Source organism: Emydura macquarii, unplaced genomic scaffold (assembly GCF_026122565.2).
Source record: "Emydura macquarii macquarii isolate MOO-44397 ecotype Brisbane River unplaced genomic scaffold, CSIRO-AGI_Emac_v2 contig_1483, whole genome shotgun sequence".
Classification (NCBI taxonomy): domain Eukaryota; kingdom Metazoa; phylum Chordata; order Testudines; family Chelidae; genus Emydura; species Emydura macquarii.
The window spans coordinates 11,107,386-11,127,053 of record NW_027131620.1 but is presented as its reverse complement, the minus strand read 5'-3'; the positions used below and the strand labels follow the sequence as shown (position 1 = coordinate 11,127,053).

At 40.0% G+C, this 19,668-nt stretch overlaps 1 protein-coding gene across 1 annotated transcript in view; it reads left to right on the top strand.

Moving 5' to 3' along the window:
• The window catches only part of CASS4 (Cas scaffold protein family member 4), a 29,987-nt gene that overhangs the window by 5,001 nt on the left and 5,318 nt on the right, over positions 1–19,668 (top strand). The window contains exons 2-6 of the mRNA XM_067554553.1: positions 10,684–10,738; positions 12,230–12,661; positions 15,853–15,957; positions 16,461–16,610; positions 18,260–19,603. Coding sequence (XP_067410654.1) covers positions 10,684–10,738; positions 12,230–12,661; positions 15,853–15,957; positions 16,461–16,610; positions 18,260–19,603 — 2,086 coding nt within the window. The remainder of the gene's footprint in view (positions 1–10,683; positions 10,739–12,229; positions 12,662–15,852; positions 15,958–16,460; positions 16,611–18,259; positions 19,604–19,668) is intronic.

Sequence of the window (19,668 nt, the reverse complement as noted above, 5' to 3'; positions counted from 1 at the left end):
GATGTGGGTTACGGAATCTACAGCCCTGCTCTCTTTCTGTAAATTATATCCCCTCTAGTATAGGAGGGAGGTGTGGAATAGTGCAAGAGTTATGCAGGCTCTATGCCACTGAAGGTTCCCATAGCAGGATCATCTTCCTGTGGTCAGTTATACCACCTTTAGGGCAACTTTACGACAACAGATTGCATTGTTGATCCTAAAATATATAAAGAATGTCTATGATCTGTGCTGGTACATTTGTGCAATTTCTCTAGGCTGAATTCTTCTCTTCTTGCACATTCACAACTGATCATGCTAATGGTGGTCACATGAAAAGGATCTGAAATTCTTGGAAGTGAGCTTCATATTACCAGACACTTTGCATTACTAGAAAGGTTGGCTGGATGTTTCCACATTACCAAGTCCAGTCCAACTGCAAAAGGTTAATTTAGAGAAGACATTTAAAAAAATCCAAATTTTGCCCCCTACAAGACACAGCTTTTCATTATAAATGTGTTTCGGGGAGAGAGAGAGGATGTTCTTATTGTAGAAAGAGGAAGGAAAACAATCTACTAAGCAAGATCACTTCTGTGTAAAGAAACCTGTGAAAATAGTACAAAACAGAAGATGTTAAACATACACTGTTTAGCTTTGTTCTCTCACATTTTCTGCCTTTTAAAATGTATAGTTACTCTGCAGTGATTTATGTAGCGACTTGGTGAGCCATGACATTTCGAGTGACCTGAGTGTGAAAAATTCAAAATCAAAGTATTTGTAAATACAAACTGACTAGGAAGAAGAACTGATACTGCCTTGAAAAAAGTCCCAATATACACTCAAAGCACAATCTGGCTGAGCTTCACTGCAGTGTCTACATGATATTCTTATGGCTGTACAATATCAAGGGAATTTCTCTTTTGGTTTCTGCCTTTTCTTCCCTGAGGCTTGTCCATGTGTCATTCCATCATTTGCATGAACACAGCTGCAGCCCATGTAACCTTAGAGAGAATTTACTATATAATTAGTTCCATTCATTCTCAGTGGCTGTTCACCCTCCGCAGGGTTCACAGCAAGTCCAGCACTGGGAGGTTTAGCACCTAGGCTTCTAGCCAAACTTTACAGTAAGCTGAAGAACTTTCACATTGAGAAGGGGAAGGGTGTACTGTGCTCATGTAGGTAATGAAATAATAGAGAAAAGACAAGATGAAAGTCAATGTAAGTACTAGATTATTATCTCTGCTGTATTTTATTTAATGGCATCCGTGTGAGAATGTATGTGGAATGTATAGCTGTATCTGCTACAATCTCTGTTTAAAGCATGCTCTATTCCTGTTTACTAGTTACTAACATGATATTTTGTAATGTACGATCTTAATTTTTAACATGCAATCCACAGTTATCTGAAAAACATACTACTCTGTTTTAAGAAGAAGAGGGTAAAAGTTTCTGTCTGTTAGGTTTGACTCAGCCTTCCGTAAGTAAAGAATTATACAGTATACTGTACTAGTAAGCAATATTTATGGCAATGGCTGGTTAATAGATGTCTAATTGGCCTTCATAATCACCAAGGGATTTTTAATGAGCAGAAGTGATTGCATCTCATCTTCATTTTGGATCTCATTCAAAAGAGGGGAGCCCTACAATTGTATGTGGAGTATATTAGAAGACATATGTCTGATTTATGGAACTGTGCAAATACAGCCTATGAGCTGATTCTCCCCTTGATGTACAAATGTTAAGTAATGTGAATAAGTTACATGTGTGCAGAGAGGACAAAATACACTAGAATGATTGAACACACCCTAAAATCCTATTCTACAGTGATGACTGAACTGCAAAAGAGCGAAGGGTTAGTAAGCTTCCTTTTGTCTTTAGAAAGTTTTTTAATGCACTAATTTTTCATGGGAAAACAGCATAGCCACATATAATGCTGACCGAATATGTATTGTAAGTGTGTCTTAATATTTTGGTCTGAATTTTCAGAACTGCACATAAAAGCTTGCAGTAATAACATATAAAAATAGCCAGTTTGACATTTAGGTTGTAATTTTCAAAATTAGGCTTTCAAATTTGTCACTCAGTTATGGAAATCTGAACCACAGATATTAGTAATAAACATTATTTGCACTTGTTCCTTTCATCTGATTATCTCAAAACATTTTGCAAAGATTTATTAATTCTCACAGCAAATCTGGTGGAAAGTATTTTGCTTCCCTATTTTATAAGTGGGCAACATAAGGCACAGAGAAGTTAAAATACTTGCCCAAGGTTACAAAGTGGTCAAGCTGGGAAGATAACGTCGGTGTCCAGATAACCAGACCCTTGCTTTAAAAAATCTACCACTTCACAGACTACATTTTTCTATTAGTCCTGTGATACCAGGTATAATGACTTCTTCTACCATTAGTTTCCTTTCTATAGAAAGGTAAGAACTGCCCCAAACTGGAAAACTGTTTGCTTTTTCAGTCTCATACAGAAGCTGACCTGTGACAGCTGTAGTTTCGGAGGCAATTCCCCCTTGTTACCACATAAGGGGCATGCTAACATCATCAACTCCAGCATGTTATAATTGTTTCCTGCATGTGTGATTTGGGGTAGCCAAAAAAATTCCAACAGTTTTTCCACTTAAAAAACAAAACAAAAAAACCCCTAGGATTTCAACTCAATGAAAAGTTTCACAAGTACCTGCTTTCCTAAAATTTTTCAATTTTTTTTAATCAGAAAACCAAAACCTGTGGGGAATTTTAGACAAAAACTTGTGAATTTAAATATTTTTTCTTTTAATTGAAATTTAACAATGGGCAGGGGGAGGAGGCATTTTCTGGCGTCTCTAACAAGGATTAGGACCCTTGGAGCTAGGAAATCTGGGTTCTAGTCCTGTATCTGCTACTGATTCACTGTGAATAGGTAAAAGAACCTCTCTGAACCTCTGTTTTCCCAATTCCATTTTATTTTACTTGACTTTCAATTTAATTCTGATCAAGTTCAGACAATCACTATCATCTTATTTTAAATGTCAGGCAGGAGGCTGAGCAATCACCATCAGGCTGCTACGGGGAAGAAAATATAGCAACAACTAAAATAAAACCTTTCCGATTAGATACATGGTACATCCCTGCTGCAAATTCCTTTTGTCTAAATCAAATGGGCGATAAAGGAGTACAATAGATGGGATTACAGCAATGACTGCAACCCTTCAATGCTTAATTTCCAGACTTTTTAACTACTTGAGCTTTTAAAAGGTGTAGTGCATGGTAGAAGAGAGAGGATGGGGGGGAAAAACAAACAGGGCTTCACTTACAAAATCTCTTGGGATGAAGCAGAGTAACAAGGTTATCATCCTAGTTCCTATTGCAGCCTCTTTCTGGGCCTCTTAGGAGCTTCCTGGCTGTGCCTCCTCTCTATATCCCTCCTGTAATGATCCTCTAATCCATTCTTAACCAGGGGTCTGGGGGCCCTGGGGGCAACAAGCAGGTTTCAGGGTGTCCACCACGATGGGCCAGTGTTAAGACTCGCTTGCTGGGGCCCAGGGCAGAAAGTCGAAGCCCTGCTGTGTGGTGCTGAAGCCCGGGACTCTGAGCCCCGCCACTCTGGGCTGAAGCCAAAGCCGGAGCAATTTAGCTTAGCAGGTGTAATTGCCCTACTTATTACCCCCTAATGCTAGTCCTGGTTTTTATATGCAGAAAAACAGTTGTAGCACAGGCAGGTCATGGCATTTTTATAGCATGGTGGGGAAGGGGGCTCAGAAAGAAAAAGGTTCAGAATGCCTGCTCTAGCCAACCCCCTTTTGCTGCCTACTTTAGTGATAGGTATCTACAACCAATCAGAAGCTCTCAGTATGTCTTGATAATTTCCCCACTAAACATACTTAAAATACTAGACAATTTGGAGATCGAATGAGCCAATACATTTTTTTAAATAAAAAAAATTGTAATGAATGTTTTAAAAAACTTAAGTGCAGGGAATTTTAAAATAATATTATATTTTTATAACTCCGTTTATTATTTTTGTTCCTCAAACTTCCTGGAAAAATTCTGGCATGAGATGTGGCATGTGAATTTTTAGGGATATGGGGTGAAATCTGGACCTTTTGCAGTCAATGGGAGTTTTGCCATTGATTTCAGTGGAGCCAGGATTTGACCAATTTTGGGGGGAGAGGAAGGAATCTGAGAAGGGTTGAAAAATAGATTTATAATATAACTTAATTATGGAGCAGCTACTAACCCCCCTAATACTGAGGAAACAGGACTCCATGTATAAAGTCTCCTCCAAAAGTGTTCTGTCCAGAGACTGGAAGCCAATTTTTCCAGTCTGGTAGGATTGTCATCCTTCCGAGAGCTGAGCTGATCCTTCTGGATTTGAAATTTGCAGTTCTTGGAATTTTAAACCTGCTGGTTAGATTTGCAAAAGACCTTAATTAATGTGGAGTTCTGGTTGCCTTGTTGTGTCTCATGCTCTTCCAGAATCTCTCAAAGCAGTTAATTAGATCCCTAAGTGGTCTTCTAACAATTAGATTACCCTTTGCATAGAAAATAAACAGATATAGCATTCCTCTCCATTCCTAGCTTTCTAAGGCTATGGCTACGCTGACGGCAGCAGATCAATTTCTCTGGATCGACTGAGCGGTCAGTGAAGACCCGCTCAGTCGATCCAGAAATCGACGTATTAAGACCACCTTCTCAAGGGGCGTAGCACAGTGCAGTGAAGACGGCACACAGAAGAGAAGCAGAGAAGTCGACGGAAGTTACACAAGTTTTTTGCATAGCTTGCGTAACTCCGGCCGACTGCCGCCGAATCTCGGAGATATGTGTAGACAAGCCTTAAGACTTATTTATCTCCAATCCTGAAAAATTTCTATATGCAAAAACATGGGACTTCTGTATATGGAACAGGTGTTGAATCAAGCCAAATAGTTAATGCTTGCTGCATTTTTGTTACTGTCTAGTTACATTAACTACAAACAAATGAGCAGATGAAAGCATCTCAGCTCACCTGTGCCCCACCAAAAATGTTACACATCATCTACACCAAGAGCGAACATATCTGGTCAGGCATAATCAGACCGAAGCCACATATATTTAGGGAACTTCAGACAATTTGAGGATATTTTTTCTTTTCCTCCACATGTGTTAAAATATACTAACTGTTGGTAGTCTACAATTAATTGAATTTGTCAGGCTAAATTGGTTTAATTTAGGCTAGTATTTAAAAAGGACTTGTCTGGGAACCTCATTCCACATCTCAAAAGACATGTCGAGAATGTTTATTTGTTCAGCTCTTTTCAGAGGTGAATAGATTAAACTGGAAACAATTCAGTAAACATGTCAAGAGGTGTCACTGATGCATCACCATAATTGTGTTGCAAACTGTCCATGGCTTTTAATTGTATCTTCTTCCTCTGTGTAAATATTTGAAGTCATGTTTTCGTGCACAAAAAAGTACTTCAAAGGTTTTAAAAGACACTCAAAGTGTGGCTACAACATCTTTTAAGATTGTATATCTCAATCTACAGAAGAAACTCCCATGACTAAAAATCTGTGTTCAGATTTATTTAATAGCTATTTAAAAGAAACAAACTAAAAGCAATAAAAGGAAAACTACTTGGGATTATTTCCTTTAGAAATTCAGATTTTGTCAAATGCCTTGCATGCTTTTGGATTGTATTAAATAATATATAATAATTAATAAGGGTTTTCATATACAAATTGCAGGTGTCCATAAATGAAATGCCAGCATTTTGACACACTTGTCTGATTGGAAAGCCACCATGTTAACCACTGTAATATGCAAGATTTTGCTAGCAACATTTGCTTATATTTATACTAGATTTTCTTTTCTGTCAAATGGTTGCCCTATATTTCTTGGGAATATTATTTCTATATGCTGTAAAATAACTTTTTTCTTTACTTATAAATATATGCCATGCTACAGCTACGTGAGGTTAAATAATTGCATTGTCAGCTTTGTGGACTTCTAACAACATTATTTCCCACTATTTTTCATTCATAAACATACAGTTACACAGCCAACTTTCATCCTGAAGGATCCCAAAGTGCTTCCCAAATTCTTTATTGTGCATCCTTGAATCATTTCAGGCTGGGAGGTGAAGGATAGCAGCCAGACAGATCATGGGACCTATGTCTGTGCAAAACCTCACCTTTCAGATTTTGTCTGATCAAGTGCGTTAAGTGATAAGGAAGAATTTAATTTATCATTTCAGACAGGTGAAGGGTTTTGTTGACTGAACTAGGATTCCAACCTATGTTGCCAGGGAGTTAAAATTGCTGCTTAGACTATTAAACCATCTCTTTTATCAGCATTTAGTGTGACTTTCCTCCCCTCAATATATGTAATGAACTCATCTGGTTATAAAGAGGGGTTATACATACATATTGAGAGGAGAATAATCTCAAAATGTGATTAGGCATGATGGTCACATTCTAGACATAAGTTCTTGGACTGGCTATCTGAAATTTGCCTAGCAGTAGGAAAGATTAACACATCTTCTGTTGAGGTGCCTTCATGAGATGTTGAACTGGGCTTTCTAATAAATCATGTTCCTTTATCTTTTTATGGTAGCAGTGAGGTTTATGGGGAAATATTAATGTCCTTGCTATATTGCATTTTTAGGGAAGATATGGTCTTTAAAGAAGCACCAAGCAACATAGACAAAAAATACTTTGATCTCATCTGTGCTGCTTTAGTGTTTAATGTGCACTTGCAATAATCAATGCACTATAAAGAAAAGTAGAGAGATCACAAAACTATGCAAGAGCTGTACACAGCTGGCCGAGTCAGCCCTGGGTGGTTGATGATGTTAGACAGCCAGTTTCCGATTCTCTGATGACAAACAAAAAATGCAATTCCCTTTGGCCTCAAAGCAGAACTATCTCATATTCCAGAAGCCCCCTGAGGTTTCAGTGATCGTGGGAACGATTGGCTAATAAACACACACACACAATCTGCACAGCGGCATTTCTGCTTAAATAACAGAAAGGGCCAATCGATGAGAGTGAGTCTTTACACATGTCCCAGTCAAGTATGAAAAAATATTTTGGGCCTGGTTTTGAAAAGTGATCTCAAGTTTGGTGTCCCTAGTTTTGCATCCACAAATAATCTTGGTGCAAATAACTGCAGATACAATTGATGATGCACTAATATCTAGCAACCGGACTGCACTGGCAGATCCGATTGTCAAATGTCTAAATCTCATAAAATGGGTCTACAGTTATTTGCAGCCACAAAATTGCGCACACAGTTACTTTGGGTACAAAATCAGGTACCAGGCTGAGCTCTTCTAAGAGTCAGTGTCTTATAAAGCTTCCTGGAACGACTAGAGTAACCAATGGCTGCTTAATAATTCATTGTATTTCTCAGAGTAAATGTAAATCAGAGAATGGAGAATCTGAGTGCAGAGTTCTATGCTGTGAGGGCATTGGTGAATGGCAGAGCAAAGGCCTGGGAATGATGGCTCACAGTGTGTATGCCAGATTCTATCAATGACTCTCTTAATCTCACTGCACCTCAGTTTAGTCATCTATAACGCTAGTCTAATAATCCCTTCCTCGCAGGGGTATTACAGAGGGCTTTGGTCTGCCAATCCAGCATGTTTCACCAGCACTAAATTTACTTACAAATGATTTTCTAGGCATGTGTGCATCACCCATTTGGGTCCTGGCACATGACTTTGGCTCCAAAGTGCTACTGTGATACAAATAATATGTAATAATAAGACGTCTGCCAAGCTGTATATATTCCCGGGATGAAAGATACTCCATAAGTGCAAAGTATTATTCTTCCTCCCTCACGCTGTAGCTGTCAAAGTCATAAGAGTCATGATGACTAGCCACCACCGTCAGAAAGGAAATGAGAGGGAGAAAAAAGATATGTACTATACTTATTAACAGATAGGCAAAGAAGAAACACAAGCCATGGAACAAAGGCAAAGCTGTATAATTTACCATTGCTTATGACTGACAAAAATGCTTTTTCTTTATTTTTTGGAGCTCAAGCATTAACTGCGGCACAGCCTACCTCACTGGCTTTGTGTTGCTGGTCTTGGTTTAACAATATGCTGTTGTGGTTTTCCCTTGGTCTTTCATTACTGTAGACTGTGAAAATACACAGAGAGCTGAAATCCTTCAAAGGAGGAAGTTGGATTTTCACAACAAGATCTAGCTGCAAAATACTTTACAATTTATCGCAGGAATTGGAGCCAGGAGGCTAAAATAACAACAACAGTAAATTAACAGTTAAAACTTAGGTCTGTAATAACCTTGTAGCACATTTATAAGGTTTTGTAAGTGTTGCTGAATGCTGCTAAAATCTCTTCAAATATGAGTGCTAAGGCAAATAGGTCTAAAATCCTCAATAATATAATCAGGCAGTTTCTATGCTTTTTGAACATACAGTGACAAATGTCATACATCATATCATCCAACGGACGAGCAGACAAAATCTACAAACATATAAGATTTATCATACCAGTCAGATTACTGGTCTCTCTAATCTGGAATCAGACTTCTAGCAGTGGCCAATACCTACTGCCCCAGAGAAGAGGAACATAAAGAAATCCTATAAAACCACTTGATTGTGTAATGCAGAAACTGGGGATGGAAACAAATTGGTTCCTGACCCCTGTGGTAATGACCATATTCCCTGAAGCATGAGCTTTAATTTAACATCACTCTAGGTTGCATAGCTATATTAATGGTCATAAAATTACTCTCTGCCCTTCTGTAAATCTCACTAACGTATTTGTCACAGTGACTTCCTCTGGGACCAAAGTCCACAGGTCAATATATGCAGTGTAAAAACATCTTTGTTTTTATTTGTTCCAATCATACTGCCTTCTCAAATCTAAAAATATGCTTTTAAAAACATTATTTAAAATTGGTCACTTAATAGGACCCAGCGTGGTCCAATTCCTTGAATCATTCAGTAGTTCAATTTAATTATTACATCTTGCCTAATAAAGCTGCTCCAGCAATTTCTGGCATTTCTCTTGCATTCACTTCTTACATTCATCTGTTAAGAATGGAGCCCTGGAAAGGAACACAAGATGATCCATGAGAACAACAGATTTGTTATTCACAATGAGTCAGATGTTCAAAAGTACTATGTAATTTTGGATGCCTCCGGTTTCGGGCGCCTAATTTTACACAGCTAGGGCCTGATTTTCAAAGGTGCTGAGCACGTGTGACACTGTGACATCGCACAAGTGTCTTACTGTAGAGGCCGTTTTTTAAAATTCAGCCATGGAATGTAAGCAATCATCTACGTGCGTGTTTACTTAGAAGTTATATCACGCTATGGGCCACGTTCACAGTTTTTATTAACAATGCTAATATCTGCGTCTCCAGAGACAAATTGAGTCCTATATTTAAAAACACAAGGCCTCGTTTGTGCTAAGCATCCAATTAATTTTTTGTTTCCCCTTGGTTATTATTGGACCTTGATGACGATTCACCAGATGAAGCATTTATTGGTCCAGGCCTTATACAACTTTTTTGTAACCCCTTTTGCTGCAGAATGAACTTTAAGATACAAGAATAAAGAGTGTGGATTAAGGATTCTTTAGTGGCTGCTCTGATAGTAGGATTGTCTTGCCCTATACATTTACAGTAGAAGGAGTCCCATCTCTCCCTCTGCAAAGAGATTCGAGAATACTTGGCATATTTCCCCCGGAAATGCCTATTGAAATCACGTTTGAGTGTCACTGAAGCACTGATGATGTGACTGTTACTTCATACATTCATATAACATGGGCCATAACCTGTGGTACTTATTTGCAGAGATTCCTATGGAAGTACATGGACCAAGCTTAGAGTTGTTGTGAGTGGGTTCAACCCTTCTGAAATCACTAATCCTCAAAGAATTTTGTGTGCACTGCAATTGCAGACTCAGGCCGTAAAAATGCTTACCATGGTGTTTTCTCAGTAAATAATTAGCAGCAGATAGGTTAAAAATCAAATGTCTTTTCAAATCATACCATGGGTTATCGCCTCTCATGGGTGCAATTAGGGAAGATGGTCTTGTGGTTAACACTCCAGTTTGGAACTCCTTTATCTGGATTTATTTCCTGGGTCTGCCACAGATTTCCTGTGAGACCTTAGACAAGTCACTTAATTGCTCTGTGCCTCAGTTGCCCCCCATTTGCAAAATGGTGATATACATATTCCCTTTGTCCATCCTGTCTATTTAGTTCATAAGCTCTTGGGACAAGGACTGTCTGTTTCTGTGTGTTTATGCAGTTCCTAACACAATGTGACCCCATATTGGTTGGAGTCGCTTGGTGCTATTGCAATATTCCTGCTAACAATACTAGGAAAATTTGGCCTTAATTCATAATTGTGACAATGTGAAATGTCTTACCCCTCCCTGGGTTATGCTGTATGATGAGATTACAGAATGTCTCACTTAAACACAGTTGGTCCCAAGCATTTGGTATCGCCAGAGTAGAATTTGGGTCTGACACGTACAAGGCAACAAGAGCATTTTAATCAAACTATAACATAAGGTAAGTGGGACTGTTGCTGTCCATCTCTGACAGCTGCTAGTGCAGTATGTGTGGATAAACCCATGTATCATGAAAGGGCCATTGTTCCCAGCCATCCCTATGAAGAAATTTATGTTACCAACAACAGGCCGCTTTCATCAGCTGAGCTGACAAATTGATTTTCTTCTCCTGATACTTCAAACCAGCTGTTGCTTTATGGCAAATGTGCTGGATAAAAATACAAGGCATTATATTTCCAAAGCAGACGCTATCTTTTTGGACATTACTTACACTTCTGGATAAGAAACTGTTTTTCCTGACCCACGTTCCCTGGGGAAAGTGATTGATCTTATTTTGAAGCTGAAAATGAAGCCATGTAGTTATATGGGAAGTAGCATGTGCGTAGGTTTTTTTTTTAATCCATTCATCAGCTGTAGTAAATTGTACAAAAATGTCTCAAATGGTCAAGGCCACATTTGCTATTGCTTTTGGCTATTTTAATAATAGTAAAATCAATTGCTTGCTAAATACCTCAAAGTTCTAAGAACAAAGCATGTTTGGTCACGTACATATCATCACCACTAATATTAAAGGATGGTTCACTGGTTCGGATGCTTGTATGGGATTCGACAGACCTGCATTTAAGTCCTTGCTCTGTCACAAATGTCCTATGTGAGTATAGGAAGGTCATGTAGTATGTCTGTGCCTCAGTTGCCACCTGTAAAATGTGGATAATAGCACTTCCTGACCTAAGGGGAGTGCTGTGAGGATAAATACATTAGAAGTTCTGAGGTGCTCAGGTACTATGATAATGGGGACCATGTAAGTATCTCAGGGAGAATTATCTTCCATCCATAAAGTAACTAGCAGGATCACTATTCTTAGATCTGTTAATATGCTAATAGATTTGAAATTTCCTTTGTCTCATGTTCATAGGGGCCTTGCCTACTCTGAAGATTTTAGGGAAATCTATCACTGTTCTGGCACCAGTGCTGCTCTCCCAGTACTAACACTGGTGGAAATGCTAGTGTAGACTTACCACTGGTGTATTTACCGTACTTTCTCATCTAGAACTACTGGGTTAGAAGACAGCAGTAAAAACACGAGCAGCTACCATAGCTACCATTGCTGGCACCAGTAGATACTTCCTTGAACTCCTCAGGATAGTCATTTATATCTGGCTCTAAGAAAGGAAATTAATAATAATTATTCTCCCTGACTTTTCCCAGAAAACACAGTGCTGAATGGTTATGTGGTTAACACAGAGAGCTGAGAGGCAATGAGATACTATGTGTGATTGGAGTGGTAGATAGATAGATTAGATAGAAGCCAGGAGATGCAGGTACTATTCTTGGCTCAGTCACAGACTTCCTGTGTGATCTTAGTAGCTTTCTGCCTTAGTTCCCTTATTAGTAGATCTCAGCTAAAGCTACTTCACAGGGGTGTTCATGAAGGTAATGTCATTCATGTTTGCATTAAGATCCTCAGATGGAAGGTGCTAGAGAAATATAAAGTAGTATTATGGTATTATTTATTTCTGTAGCACACTGAAACATGGCAGGCATATGTTCAACGGTTTAACTTCGTAAAACTAATGCCTTGAGAACTGATCCTTAGGATAAATATTAATATTTTGAATTTGCGTGGATTTAGGTGCTGAAAAATGTTAATCTGGTAGGTCCATATAACACTTCTGCATAATACAAGCAGTGCAAACGTTACTGCACATGTTTTTTTGTTTTTCCTCTCTAGAATACCTTGGCAAAAGCACTCTATGACAACAATGCTGAGTGTCCTGATGAGCTAGCCTTCCACAAAGGAGACATCCTAACGGTTCTTGAGCAGAATGTCTTAGAGAGTGAGGGATGGTGGAAATGTTCCCTCCATGGAAAACAAGGTCTAGCTCCGGCTAATCGCCTCCACCTCCTTGATGGTTCACAGGCAGACATGTTGTCTCCCTCCTCCCAGCATGATTCTCAGGAATTGCCCGTCTGTCAACAAAATATCTACCAGGTTCCATCAGCTCCCAAATCTTCCACGTTGTCGTCTATGTATGAACAGATGAACAGTTGGATTAAGCCACCTCCTTCTTCTGTTTCTTCTCCACCTGCTCAAGAAATATATCAAGTGCCAGCTTTGGCTGCACAATTATTCATTGAAAAGACCCATAGCTTAACCAATAAGGTAAGAATATAAACAAGTATTAAGATGTCAAGTGTTGGAAAATACCAGTGAGTGGGGTGAGGGGCAGGGGAAAGCCTGATAGCCTTTAGTTTTTCAGCACTACTCCTAAGGACTTGAGAATTTCAGCTGAAGTTGCAGTGAAGTCACTCAAGTAAATGATGCTTTGTTTAAATTGCTACAAATGTATAACAGTATTTATTGAAGTATTCTCTTGGAAATATTTCTGTAAAACACATATAGTAGTCCCTGGAATCACATCACCTACACTGAACTACAGCCGCCTTTGTGACAGTAAGCGGCAGCTGTATAACTGCCCAACCAGTTAGGACAGGAAGTGAAGAAGAATATAATTGTTTTGAATGGAATATAGAAATGATTTATGGTTCCTACAAACACTCACTAAAATTCCTGAAGTTATAGTAATTCCATCCAGAGCTCCGTCCTCAGACATGCATTTCTTCACATTTGGGAGGTATAGAAGTAATTTGTAACAACTTGGTTAGAGAACTTCTCACCCAGACTGTCATCTGCTGTCACTGGGACTGCTGCAAATCTCTTCTCTTTAGTCTCTCCAAATCACCGTTCTCCAACCAGTTTGGAATGCTGCTGCCAATCTTCTCAGGCACCAGGTCACCTCCATCTTCAGATAACTCCATTGGTTCCCTATCCATTTCGGGATTCACATCAAAACTGTCCCTCTTGTTTTTTAACATGGGTTTCAGCTTCTCAGTGAGGGACCCTTTCTGTCTCTACTCACTCTTTCTTTATGCTTGGATGCATGATTAGCCAGTTCACTTTTGGGTGTTCCCATTAGCACTCAGGCACTCACACAGCCTGTATAAGTGCCAAGTATTATTTTTATTAAATGTGAATTGAGTGTCCTAACTTGGGCAGTTGAAAACTCTGCTCTATGTAACAAATTAGTATCTGGGAGGCCTTCTGAATTAAAAATGAGCAGTAATATCAGGGATTTATCAGTGCAGTTCACTACTGTCTATTTTACTTTATGTTTTATCTCATAGGCTCCTGGGGCCTTGGGTATGAGAGCGTCACATTAACCATCCCCAAATGAAACTCATGTTACAAAGGTTAAATGATCTAAGGCAGAAACTTAGAATAATAAATCAGTCTATAAAGGATGCAGGAGATTCATCTAATCATTTACTCTGGGCCATCATTTCACGCCATTTACTTTCTTTAGCTATCATCCCTACCTTTGCATCACAAGGCAGGACAGTGACAACAGTGTTGTTCTGTATACACAGAACCAGGTGTACAGATGCTGGAAAACAAAGGGAACTTAGTGTGTCTGTGAAGATTGAGGTCCATTTTTTCAAAATTGCATTCCCAGTTTTCATGTGTGATTACCATAATTGCACAATCAAACTGGGTAACTGAATATGCAAAAGAACGTAATTAGCCGTCTGCACATGCAATGATGCTATTTATGCACCTCATCACCAAGAATGCATACACAAATTGGAAGACATTTTGTGAACATTTTGCATATGCAATTGTCCCCCAACTTTTAAAAAAAATCAGGCCCTGAAATTGCCACATACCCATTTCCCATTGAATTAAGAGCACGAGCTGAGAGTTGCATGGCTTTGCTTAGCTATCTAGCTATCTATAAGATGTTTCTAATATTTACAGTTTCAGGTTTGCCTGAGCTACATCACAGTTGCTACTACAAAGAACAACTGTACCACAAGAGTCTGCAGCCACAAGTACACACATATTTAAAGGTGTAGAAGTAGACAGCCAAGCTGAGTGCAGGAGTGCAAATTGAAGTATCCTAGATTACCCATGTAGACGGTATGGGACAACTGGCATATCTTCTGATATGTTCAGCTGTTCTCTGAGCAGCTGAGTGAAGCTACTCTAAATCTTTGAGGGACTCTGATTGAGAAAAAAAAAAACCCCCCCTACATTTTAAAGCATTGTAATTGTTTTACTTCTCATCCAATAAAAACTTCAGCCATTTGTCTTAGCCTACCTGACCCTGAAAATATACAAAGGGATTTCTTTCTGTAGCAGGTCCAGTCAGAAGGTGAAAAATTCACCGATTCACATTTTACTATCAACCAGATAAGACTGTCTGTATCTGAAAGTAGGTTTGGGCCAAACCAGAACCATTTATCTGGACTCTACTTACCTCACTGTGCAGAAAAATAAAGCCTGTTCTCTTATAGTTCTGTCAGTGTAGACGATTTTGTAAGAGAAATGGCTCCTTTTGTAGAATAATAACGGAATTAATGTTCATTTATTTCCTTTCCTTACAAGAAACTAAAGTTTCAGTCAGCCAGGCTTTTTTCAAAAATGAAACAGGCAGATTAAAAGCTGGGGCTTTGTCCTTCCACCACACAATATGAGTCACTACATTGCTCTGAACTTGGTGTGTGTGATTGTTAAGATGGTGGTGAACACTGCCTCTAGCTTTTAAAGAGCTTATTGCAACATAAAGCTTCCAACCTTCAGTGGACGTTTCTTCATGTCAGAAATTTGGTGTTGCAATGTTCTATTTATAGACCAGTTGTGGAGTCCCAAGGGAACCTTACTGTAGAATAGACAAAATTCAGGGTGGTTTTTGGAGTGAGTGAAACATCCTTTTCCCAGTGTTCGTATCTATTAGCATTCTGCTAGCATTTGAACTAAACACATCACAGCCTCCAGTCATGGTGGTATTTTCATTCCTACACCTCTTAAAATAATGTTTCAAGCAAACAATGAAATAAATCTATAACTGGTCTGTGTACTAGAGCTCCTTCGTCAGGCTCGTGCTCTAGGAGCTGGAGAGGACCAGAGGAAGAGGTGAGAACATCAAAGTTGCTCTTTCTGAGAGAAGTCCAACCTCCGTTACGGTATACTTTAACACTATGCTTATAATCTGGTTTCACCAGATATCTTCCTGTGCCCTAGGGAAGCTGGAGTAGAAACACCATGGGCCTTTTTTCAGTTGTTCTGCTTTTTGGGAGCCAAAAGATTTAGCTGGTATCTGGATCAGTATTGATTCACTACAAATCTTTTCCAATGAGCAATATTCAAGCTTATGACCACTGAATATTTGACAGATTTTTAATTAACATCCCAAAAGAAATTCTTCCAACAATGGCCAATGGTCATTACATTCTCACAGATGCCCTGAGATTACTTCAGCTTTCTCATTATTTTCCTTTTTTTCCTCCCTCAAGGACCTGTTTACTATTCCCAGAGTATCTCGGACCTCCGTACCAAATATAAGAAGTGAGGTATATGATGTTCCATCACCACAACACCGGGTGGCCTTATTCACTCAGGTGAGTCCTGTCATGTCCCTGAATATGTCCATCAAGAAGGACTGGAATTCAGGGCTTCTGAATTTCTTATCATACGCAACAGTTTTATAGAATTTAAAAGTAAATTAAAACATTTCTATTAATTTATTTTTGAACTCTGCTAGAAAGATTGATAGAGAATTCTATAGGAAAGTTCAAAAACCAATAAGAATCTCATTCTCTTTCAAATCTGATAATTTTTTAAAATATGTTTGCATCCAAATCTTCAAAAATTAAAACTGCAACATTCCACTGCGCCACCTAGTGCCCGTCCCTATCTCACTGTTATAAAATGCAGGTTTCATTCAATCATCTAGTAGATTGTAAGAATCAGATGCTACTCTGAGTCCACACAACACACAGAATATCTGTTGCTGCCAGAGGGTATTCTATGCATGAACTGAAGGCAGTCTATGACCCTAAGTCTTCAAGTTGGTGCTGTAATAAACAATATTTAAGTCAATCTTATTTTTGTATTCGATTAGAGCTATGCCACTCCACCTACAGCCAGAAAGGGCTCTGTGCCGATCCCCTCCAAAGAATATTTCCAAGAAGAGAAGCAACAGCTTTATGACATCCCATCCAGCCCAGAAAAGGCAAAAATCCAAGTCCAGCAAGACTCTCCAGTGGGCAATGTAAGTGTTACTTACTGAATGGCAGAGAATAGTCTCTCATTAATGCTGTGACACTCATACAGCAGAACACATGAAAAGGTTTATGGTTATACTAGTATGCTGTACGTGCCGTGAGGTGGGGCACTAGCATGATAGATAAGTGCCATCAATCTGCCAAGAAGAACAGAGGTAAAAACAGCATTACTTGAATGTTATATTCATTGGCATAGGCATCGGAGGCTTGGGGACGCTAAGCCTCCCGAAACAGCTGCTACTGCTGGAAGCTCCTGCTGCCTCAGCCTCTGCCCCCGAGGCCCTGCCCTCACTCCGCTTCTTGCCGTCCCAGATCCGCCTCATTCTCCGCCCCTGCCTCCCACAGAGTCCTGGTGCATCTTGAACTCCCCCTCTCCCCTCCATACACACACCCTTCTGAAGCAGCCAGGCACCATCTGGTCCAAAGTGTATATTCTTCTTCGAGATGTGTTGCTCATGTCCATTTCATGCTAGGTGAGTGCGCGCCTCCGTGCACAGTTACCGGAATTTTTTTCCCTTTAGCAGTACCCGTAGGGCCGGCTACGACGCCCCTGGAATCCCACATGCATGCCGTGGTATAACAAGCACCACCAGCCCTACACCCCCCACCCCACCCCCAGTTCCTTCTTTCCGCCTGTGACGGTTGCTGGAACTGCTCCGCTTGCTTCCCAAGTGCTCCTCAGTCGTTACCCTTTGGCTTCTCTTCTTCCCCCAAGAGTGTTCACAAAGTGCATGGCGGTGGTGGCTGCGCACCTACGACGCCAGGGCATGCAGATTTACCCGTACCTAGACAACTGGCTGATCAAAGGCAGGTCTCAGTCTCAGGTCCAGAACAGCCTGGACCTCATATGTGCCACCTGCCAATGTCTGGGTCTGTTTATAAACGATCAAAAATCAACGTAACCCCAGTGCATTGGCTAGAATTCATTGGAGCGATTCTGGACTCCACGCAGGCCAGGGTGTTTCTGCCCCCTCCTCACTTCAAGGCCATGTCAGACATTACAACTTATCTGCACGAGTGCCCCATCACGACGGCCAGATCTTGTCTGCAACTGCTAGGCCACATGGCGGCTTGCACGTATGTAGTGAGGCTGGCACGCCTAGGGCTCCAGCCACTCCAGTCGTGGCTGGCCTCGGTGTTTGCCCTGAGCAGACACTCCCTGGACCAAGTGGTCACGGTTCCCCCTCCGATGTCCTCTCCTTGCTGGAATGGTGGCAGGACCCTCACTCAATGATGTGAGGCATGTCATTCGAGGATCCAGCCCCCTTGGTCACATTGGTGTCAGATGCCTCGGACTTGGGGTGGGAGGCCAGCATCAGCTCAGAACACAGCACTCAGGGAGTTTGGTTGCGGGAGGAATGAGACATGGATAGAAACATGAGGGAGCTATGCATGATATGCCTGGCTTGCGGGGAGTTCCTTCATGACATGTCATTGACATTGACATAGTTCATATTTGCAATTTGATTGCATATTTTTGAAAGGGAGCAGAATTAGAACTATGTCCCAGAGCGTCAGCTGGTGTAAATTAGCATAGCCCCATTGACATCAGCAGACCTATACTGATTTACAGCAACTGAGAATCTGACCTTATATTTCTAAATGCCGCTTGTAAACCTTGTGTGCTGCTTTCCAGGTGTATGATGTCCCCCCGACAACTGCAAGAGACCATTATATTTCATTACAAAATTTGCCTCCAAGAAAATGTTTGGGTCATTATAATACCTTGCCAAATCCTCGGAAGACAGAATGGACTTATGATATTCCAGTATCACCTGAAAAAGAGCCTTCCAATCATTCCCTGGAGAACCAGGTGCTCTATGACATACCGCCAGCCAGATATGGTTCCAGTTTGAAAAATGTCCCACCAACAAATATCAAAGACAAATTGGTGAACCCACAAATGTATGATGTTCCACCAATTCTGAGAAAATTAACCTTTCCTGATATCCCATGTTATGATGTACCATCCTCACGTGACATGCTACTTTTGCAACAAAATGGTAACCACCATGTTCCTCCAAGCTTTCAGACTCCAAGAGTTGAGCAACAGAACTCTGAACAAAATGTTTATGATATTCCAAAAGGGTTGCCTACTGCTTTACAACACAAGAAAGGGACTGAAAAAAACAACTGTAGTTTTGGAAACCACATTTACAACGTTCCTCCACAGCTGTCAAAAGATGCCAAATTAGAACAAGACAGATTATCGGTGTCCAGTATGCATAGTAGAACCAGCACCCTGTCTACATCATCAAGCACTTCTGCTGAGACTTCTTCTATGTCATCATCAGAAGAATCTACTAAAGAAATTAAACTGGAGTTTGACTTAGCCATAGAGAGATTGACCAAGCTGCAGCACAGTGTATCCAGTTCAGTTGCAAGTTTGATGATCTTTGTAAGCAGTAAGTGGAGATTCCAAGAAAACCTAGAGAGAAACATTGAGGAAATCCATAGAGCAATTGATCACATAAAAGTATCTTTGGGAGAATTCTTGGACTTTGCTCAAGCCATTAAGGTCAATGCCTCTTGTGTCACTGACAATAACCTCCAAACCAGAATTGAAAAACAACTGAAAATTCTTACAGACTCATTCCAGATCTTGGTAGAAACAAGGGAAGCACTGAATAAGTGCAATTGGTCACTGGTGGTTCTGGTCGTTAAGAAACCTCAAAATAACCCAGATGATCTTGATCGGTTTGTTATGGTAGCACGCACAATTCCAGATGATATCAAGAGATTTGTATCTATCATCATAGCTAATGGAAAGCTTCTCTTCAGAAAGAATCACAAGGAACAAGAGACTAAGCCATCAAAAATTGGCACAGACCATAAAATGGCAAAACAAATCCCAATACCCAGAAGAATAGAACTTGATTCACTCCAAAGAAATGCTTTGGATAAACTAAACAAAAACAAAGTCTCTTCTGAGAAATCAAGAAAAAATGTCGTTGAAGACTGTGACTATGTTCAGTTACAGGTCAGTGTAACATGATTTGTTGCCAATTTTCTGCTTCATGTTGTTTGCAGATAAGTTTACTTGCA